This window comes from Thalia democratica, chromosome 6, assembly GCF_965202585.1.
Source record: "Thalia democratica chromosome 6, ktThaDemo2.hap1.1, whole genome shotgun sequence".
Lineage (NCBI taxonomy): Eukaryota > Metazoa > Chordata > Thaliacea > Salpida > Salpidae > Thalia > Thalia democratica.
In genome coordinates, this window is record NC_139170.1 from 53092141 (window position 1) to 53100115 (window position 7975).

Consider the following 7975-nt stretch of genomic DNA (forward strand, 5'->3'; position numbering starts at 1 on the left):
TGAAAATGATAAAATATGCATTTTTACTTAATTAAAAAAAAATTAAACCAATTTTGATTGTTTTTAATATCTAAGTAAGTGAATTTGTTAAACACCTTTTAAAACAAAAAAAACATTTTTATAGAACCCAATCAGAACCCATTCAATAGAGACAAAAGAACAGTACCTTCCAAAAACAACCAGAGCACTATAAATGTTCAAAACGTAGCCTTGTTTTATCGCATTGCAAATATCATCCGCAACTCACGTCTAGCCAAACACTGTTTACTATACATAGAGCGCACTTTCTCAATGTTTGTTGGTTCTGACAACTTTATACAACTTGATTTGATATCCGTGGCCAAAATACTTTCAAGTTCCGGACTGAGCATAACATCGGAGATTGAAGTTTTTAACGCGGCAGACGCATGGGTGACATCTAACGGTGAGTTCGCTGAGTACCTGCTGCTGAAAGTTCGCCTTCCTCTGCTGTCGAAACACGCTTTGTGGCACCTTTCAACGAAACCGTCAGCATTCAGCAAGAACACCAAATGCGTTGAAATTTTCGAAGATGTTTTGAAAAGCAACAATACACAGAACAATAATTGTAAAAGCAGGCACTGCGACCAATACTTGTTCGACATATTTGTGTGCGGAGCAGGTGGCCTTAGAACTTTGAACGAAGCTGTGCACAAAGTAAAAGCTGACAGCATGACATGCGGCGAGGAAATTCCGCGGATGACGGAAGCAAGAAAACAATGTAAAGTGGTTTGCGTGAAAAACGAAATATTCGTTTTCGGCGGCAGGAGAGCGAACTTTGAGATCGCGTCTTCGGTCGAAAGGTCCTCGCTGTCGACTAACACGTGGGAAAAAGTTGCTGAAATGCAAGACGGCCACGTGAACTTTTGCGCGTGCGCTCTGATTGGCAAGATCTATGTAATCGGGGGAGATAGTTCAAGAGACGATCTGTGGAAGAGCTGCCTAGAGTTCGACGCGAACAGTATGGAATGGAAGCAATTGGCTGAGATGCGAGAGGAAAGAGAGCTGGCTGCCTGCACCGTTTATCGCGGCAAAATAGTCGTTTGCGGCGGGTTTTACGGACCGGAGTTGGACACAGTTGAGCAGTACGACCACATTTCTGATGAGTGGACGTACTTGCCCAGCATGGTTCACTGCAGGACGGATCACAAAATGGTGGCGTTGCGTGACAAGCTGTTTGTTGTTGGGCAGCGCCACGAGCTTTTTCAAGGCTCCGTCGAAGTTTTTGACGGCGAGAAGTTTGCTCTTGTGAAACGGCCACCTGTTACGTTGGAGTACTTGCTTTTACGTCATAATGACGTGATAGTGATGGGAAACGAGCTCATCGTATTCGGCAACGAGCCTCTAGAAGATGAAGTTGAAAAAACGGTGACTCTTATTTACAATGTCGAAAGCAAGGAGTGGTATGATAAATCTTACACCTTTTTAAAAGGTATGGTAAACTATACTTGCGCATTAGCACCACAATTTTAAAAAGGCTTGTACAATAATTAGCTACTATTTGTTCAATTTTCTGTGGTGTAGTTTTTGGAATAAAAATATTTTTTTAGAAATCTTATCTTATACTATTGTTTTATTTGTTGACTTTTAGGTAAATTTTATGTTTCTAAAAGTAGCAGAGTGAAAAGTTAAATAAAATAATGATGTTATTATCCGTACTAAATCTATATTTTTCGTATGTCAAAAAAATAGAATTATTTTATATTTACAACTTAATTGTTTAAAAAACTTAGTTTAATGTAATGGTGACATTAATATACTAATAAATTACCATTGGTAATCTGTTTATTTATTAGTAAAAATGGTTAGTTTTGATTATTATTATAACTTTACCAGTAAAAAAACACGAAAAGTATATAATCATCAATAGTATTTTAGTTTATTGAACGACAAAAACAGCTTAAAAATTTTGCTACAAGGACTTGATGAAAGAAGAACCTTTTGTTATTGAGTCGCACACCACTTGTACCTTTGAACGTACATCTTGTCTAAGAATAGTACACAATATAAACTAAAAAAAAACTAAACTAAAACTAGATTAGTAAATTTTAAAATTAAGAATTAAATAAAGTTACTTGTTTTTTGTATTAACTAATGCCATTGTACTTCCTGATGTGTAAATATTATTTTTTATACTTCTGAAACATTCATTATGGTTGAATCACACTTTATAACAAATGTTAAGTTTTAATACACAAAAATAAATGTTTGTAATCGACAAAAATTAAATCGTAAGCTTCAAAAACTTTTAATAAAAAGAGTCATATCTGAAAAAATTTGAAACAAATTATTCAATAATCAAGTGATGAGGGCCAAGCTCCAACCAGCATTAAAAATACAAGAATTTCTACAAGGTAAACTTCAGTCTTGCGGTTTGTAAACCGAGCTCGCAACTTAAACAAAAATCATAAAGATAATTAAGTTTGGTTATCTAAATTTTACTTAGCTCTCTGTAAAACTAAAATTGTAAAGAATAATGTTTTTAAAGTATCTCTATCATAAACTAAATTAAAAGTTAAATTTTGTTTAATTAAGTTCAATTAAACATACGGAACTTCCTTTTTTTTTTTGTAAGAATCCAGATATACACCAGCCAATCATTTCTAACCTGATCACTTCTAAACTGATCATTTCTAAACCGGACATTTCTAACCCGATCATATCTAAACCGATCAGAAAAAGTTGTTAATTAGTTTAGTTTTTAAGTTATGAACTGTTATAAAAACAAAACTCTATTAAAAAACTTGATTCTATTTTGAAATTCAGTTTTAAATGTTTAAAAGAAGACTTTTTTGTACGTTAATTTATTATTTCAATTACTTTATATAGTAAAATTTAGTTTTAAATGTCTAAATGAAGACTTTGTATTTGTTCGTTAATTTATTTTTTCAATTACTTTAGAAAGTAAAACCGAAATAACAAAACGTTAAAATAGTTTCTAAAACAAAACAATCAATTTACTCTTTATTAGCCTAAATTTAATTACGAGCAATAGCTAGTAAAATCTCCATCACAGTTTTTTTATTCCTTTCCATAACTATTGTTTTGAATGTTTATTAAAAGCAATATACTTATCTTTCTTACAGATGAGTCAGCATGAAGTTTTTTGAATTTTTGGGTCAGTGGTCAATTGATTTAACAAATATCTTTTTAATAACTTTTATCTTATTTCACTTCAAAACTTGTAAAATTGGTTTACTAAAAGCCCCTAGTTTTAAAAAGTAAATTTAAGAGATCGGGTTAAAATAATCAGGTTAGATATGATTGGGTTAAAAAAGATCGCAGAATATAAATGTTAGTAAACCCAGGGAAAGTGCAAACATTTATTAAGGAAAATTATTTTTCGGGCTGTTGTATTGAACAAAACTGAGAGAAAAGATAGTTTTGAACCGATAAACATGAGAGATAAGTTAGCTCCACTTCCTAAAATTAAACTAAAACATAACTGTAACCAATCAATGAGAATTATAAAATAAAAAAAAATGAATGTTTAGTTGTGTGTAAGAAAATATTTTAAAGTAACAAATAGTTTTACGATAAAAATTTATTCCTGGATGACTTAGTTTTGCCTGTCTACAACACTTTATTTTAATTAATTTTATTGTCGATTTTATTTTAATTAAATTAATATGTTTACATTGTATGACTCAACGTTGTACACAAGTTTGTTGTTAGGTAACAATGTTGTTTTATGATAGTACACTTTGCATGTTACGAGTATGAACACTCAACAAAACTATTTTATGCTATTTTTTTATGAAAGAAGTTTTTATGTAAGATATAGAATACCTATAGTAGTTATACAATTATTTCTAATATGTATCTTACTTAAACTGATTGCTCAAAAAACAATTGAGTTCTTCTAAACTATAAAGAGCTAAAAATTGTGCTTTTTGATCAAGATATACTTTTTAAATTATAAAATACTAGGGCTCTTTTAAAAAGCTTAACTGTTGTCACTTTAATCGATAACAAAAGCTATTATATTCTCAGTTCAATATTAAGATGATTACACCCAAGAGACAAACATTGTTTTTCTGTGATTTCTAAGCTAGTGGCTATTCGAATCTGATTAGTATTTGATTTGTTAAAAAATGTTTTTAAACATCAATACTGGTAAAAACATTAAATAATATTTGAATAATTAATTTGAATGACGTAGTTTTTTTAAGTTTTTGTTGTATAAAAGTAAAACCTGAATTAAAAATGTTATAATAACTAAAGCTCAGCTACCTAAAAATGATTCTCCAAATTTGTTTGTCTTTTTTTTCTAAATATAGATCGTTTGAAGAACACTCACAAAAGTGATCAACAAATTTCAGTTGATCAGGAGATTGAGACAGAAATTAAGTTTTTGTGGCTGAAAAACATTATCTGCTTAAAAAGTTAAAGAAGCTAAAATATTGTTTTGAAGGAAGTCAAACAAGAAAAAAATACACAAAGCTTGCTAGATTTGCAAGAAGGTATCTTTCGACACACCATATTCTGTTTGTTCGGAAATGTTATTTTTAAAAGCTAGTAACTTGTACGAACAAAAGTGAAATCGATTGCTTTTAAAAACTAACGAAAAACCTTTATATATTCATTTGAAAATTAGATCTGGAACCAGTACATTAATGCGTTTTTGTTATCACTAGTATACTTTAAACAGAAAATTTTGTTAAAAGTTTTTGTATCTTTATATCTTTTTTGACATTAAGACTATGTATCATATACTGATTAACTGTAAAAAAAAACAATTATTCAAAAGCAAGCTCATTAAAAAATCCTGAAATTACACAGTTTTTCTGCGAACGGATACCTAACTGCGATCTAAACTAAAAAATTGATAAAATGACATCTTATAAAAATATTAAAATAAACAATGTTTTTACCTGATAAATTTTTTGTAGAAATTTTTACTGTTTTTTATTTCTAACAAACCAATAAAAAATATTCTTTTCGACTGTTTTAGTCTTTTTTTTTATAAGCATTTATTTTCAAGGAGAATTCATATATGAAAACTTTGCAATTTTTTTTTTTTGTGCATAAGCGTTTTAATGCCAAAGACCTATCGTATACATGACGCTGTGCAAAAAAGTCTCTTCGTGCATATCTAAAATATACCTTAGTTTATTATTATTATTATTATCATAAATAATACAAAAAAAACATGCTATCTGTATAATCCGGCAGAAATTTAATTTATTATTCATCTAAATTACTACTAAAATTATGGTTTGTTTAAAACCATTTTTTAAAGTTGTTTTTTTTAATCATGATAATTATGATTTATATTTTACTCTCGATTTATACATATGATTTTGAACAACATATTTATGCATTTTAATGTAGAAAATAGTATCTAATTTATTTGCTCATGTTTACTAAACAATATAAACTAACTTGTAAATCATAAGTTTCTAAAATATTAAGACCTATTAAATTAAAGGGTTTTATTCTTAAAAATTTTTTAAACAAGCTTTTACTAAAAAAACCAGCTTGTCTAAAAAATAAAATTTTCAAAAGAAAAAGTTAAGAACGGAAAAAGTTTACATTGAAATCTAATACAAAAGAGACACAAAAACAGCGTCAAAAACCACCTCACTATTAATTATTCTTAAACTTAGGAAAAAAATTACTTAAAATTAGAATAAGTTATACGAAATAAAAAACAAGTTTTAATCAGAAATTATTTAAAAAATAACATTAAAAAAAAAATTATTTAACATTTTTCAAAATAACAAGAAAATTTTTAAAGTATAACTTTACTCTCTTATTCATCTAATTCAAAAACAATCAGGTAGGCTGGAACTAAATCAAAAAGATTTCTTTTAATTCCACACCTCAATTTACTTAGTTTTCCTTCTGTTGTTACACTGTTTCTGCTATCCTCAATTATTTTCTCATCTCTTTGATTTATATATTTTTCTTCTGAACAGACAACAAAAACAAATGACAGCTCTTTTACCGTATTATCAACCTCACATAAATTACGACCAACAAGTGTTGCGAAATTCAAGTTTGTTGCAGTTCGATGTAGTTCTAAGTCAAATTCTTTTAGGCTCTTTTTATCATTAGGATAACCATTTGTAAGAACATATTTTACCTTGTCCGCTTTAACTCCGTTTAGATAAAGGTATTTTTGTTGAAAGTTGACAACTTCATTTTTGTCAGTAGGGTTAATTCTGTACAGTTGTCTAATTTTTGGTATTTTTTTAGAAATTTCATTTTCAATCGAACGCAAAATAAACTTGTAATCATCATCACCTTTTTTTAGAAGTTCTGTACTAAACTTACTTTTTTCGTCATGTGTTATTTCACAAATGCTGCTTAATTTAAAAGAAAGTTGTTCCATGATTGAATTAGTAGTATTATATTCTAACTCTGAAGTGAAACAATCAATTTTTGCATCATAGTGTGATTTAATTTCCTTCTTTAGCTCTTTTGCTACCATTGAAAAAGAAAATTTGGAAACTTCATTTTGAGTACTACTTTCTCTGTTAAATTTCCGATTTATATCAGAATTAGCAACATATTTTGTGTACCTTCTTAATTTTAAACACCTATAAAGTATTTCATTTACTATATCATCTACATTAGTTTTTTCTTCAATTTCAATTAAATAAGCAGGTACTACTAAACTATGATGAGCTAAAGCTATACTTTGTTGCTCAACATTTTGAAATGAGCCTTTTAAAAGTTTTCTGTTATGACTATCAAAGTCTAATGTAGACTCTTCAACTTTATTTTTTTGTTGTGAACCATATTCACAAATTTCGACTGATGGCTCTTTACTAAGATAATCTTCAAAAGATGTCGTTGTTTTAAGTTTCTTACATTGTGAATTTGATTCAGGATTCGGTACACAGTTCACAAAATAGTATCTAAATTTTTTAACAAAATTTTCTTCTGTTGCAAAACACATACCGTAACTATAAGCACAACTTATACTGTTAGTAAGATACACTCCAGGTCCATAAGATCCCTTTTGGGATGGTTTAAAGCCAGTCTTTAAAATTCCTTCTACATTTGGTGCTTTTGTTCCATGAAGCAAAAGTATCTGATTAGAACTGCTTGACTTTGTTGAAATATTTTCATTATGTACTACTCTGTATATTTTCAAACATTTAGTATTTTGCTTTATGCTTTGTTGAATTCTAGTGTACTGATTCGTAGAACTATCGTTAATTTTTATAGAATTTTCAAGAAGTTTGTAGTCTGGGTCAGTGGTTTTCATCAGCTCAATCTTGTATTTAAAGCCAGGAAGAACAGATTTTTTAAAATTCGCAATATCATATTTATATAACTCTTTAGCTTTTTTAAACACATTTTCTTTTTCGTAATCATCTATTTCTTTATCTATTTCCTTTTCCACCTTCTTTACGATATCTTGTAGAAAATTTCTACAATCAGGATGACTTTTCAAAAATTCTTCAACTATCCTTTTTATGGATTCCATTGCTTCTTTCATGTTTTTTATTAAATAAACTGAAAATTGACTTTTGTTAGTTCAAAAAAATATAGAACATATATACTTACAACTAAACAGTAAATAATTTTTATTCAAACAATTGTAGTAAGTCAAACTACAGTCAGAAAAAGGTTTGACCTGGCTGACTAACTGATACCAGAATTCCGAGCAGATTTTTTCAAATGCGTTACAAATAAGACGGGCTAACACTCTAAGTCGTTTGCGTTTAGGATCGGCAACAAAAATCTTAAGATATTTAGCACACAGTTTAAGATCTGTAACGAACAGTTTTAAGGTCTTCAACAAATAGTTTAGGATTTTCAGCAAACAGTTGGTTGAAATCTAGTGAAGATATAAAGTCAAAGGTATAAAAATTCAAAATAAAATCAATGATTATATAAAGTTTTAAAATATTTCTTTTAAAATATTGCCCAACATTACATTATTTGATTTTTTTTAATTATATAGAAACTAAACTTAACAGACGTTACAACTATCCAATCA

General features: G+C 28.8%; 1 protein-coding gene across 1 annotated transcript; it reads left to right on the plus strand.

Annotated features, from left to right (window-relative positions):
• The first annotated feature begins 291 nt into the window (after window positions 1-291).
• LOC145839230 (kelch-like protein 7) lies at window positions 292-1491 on the plus strand. Its single transcript, XM_082946832.1, has one exon. It carries the CDS (start codon window positions 292-294, stop codon window positions 1489-1491), a length of 1200 nt encoding a protein of 399 aa, XP_082802958.1.
• Window positions 1492-7975: the final 6484 nt, after the last annotated feature.

Coding starts and splice junctions, on each gene's coding strand:
- LOC145839230 (XM_082946832.1), top strand. CDS start 292: ATGTTTGTTGGTTCTGACAACTTTATACAACTTGATTTGATATCCGTG.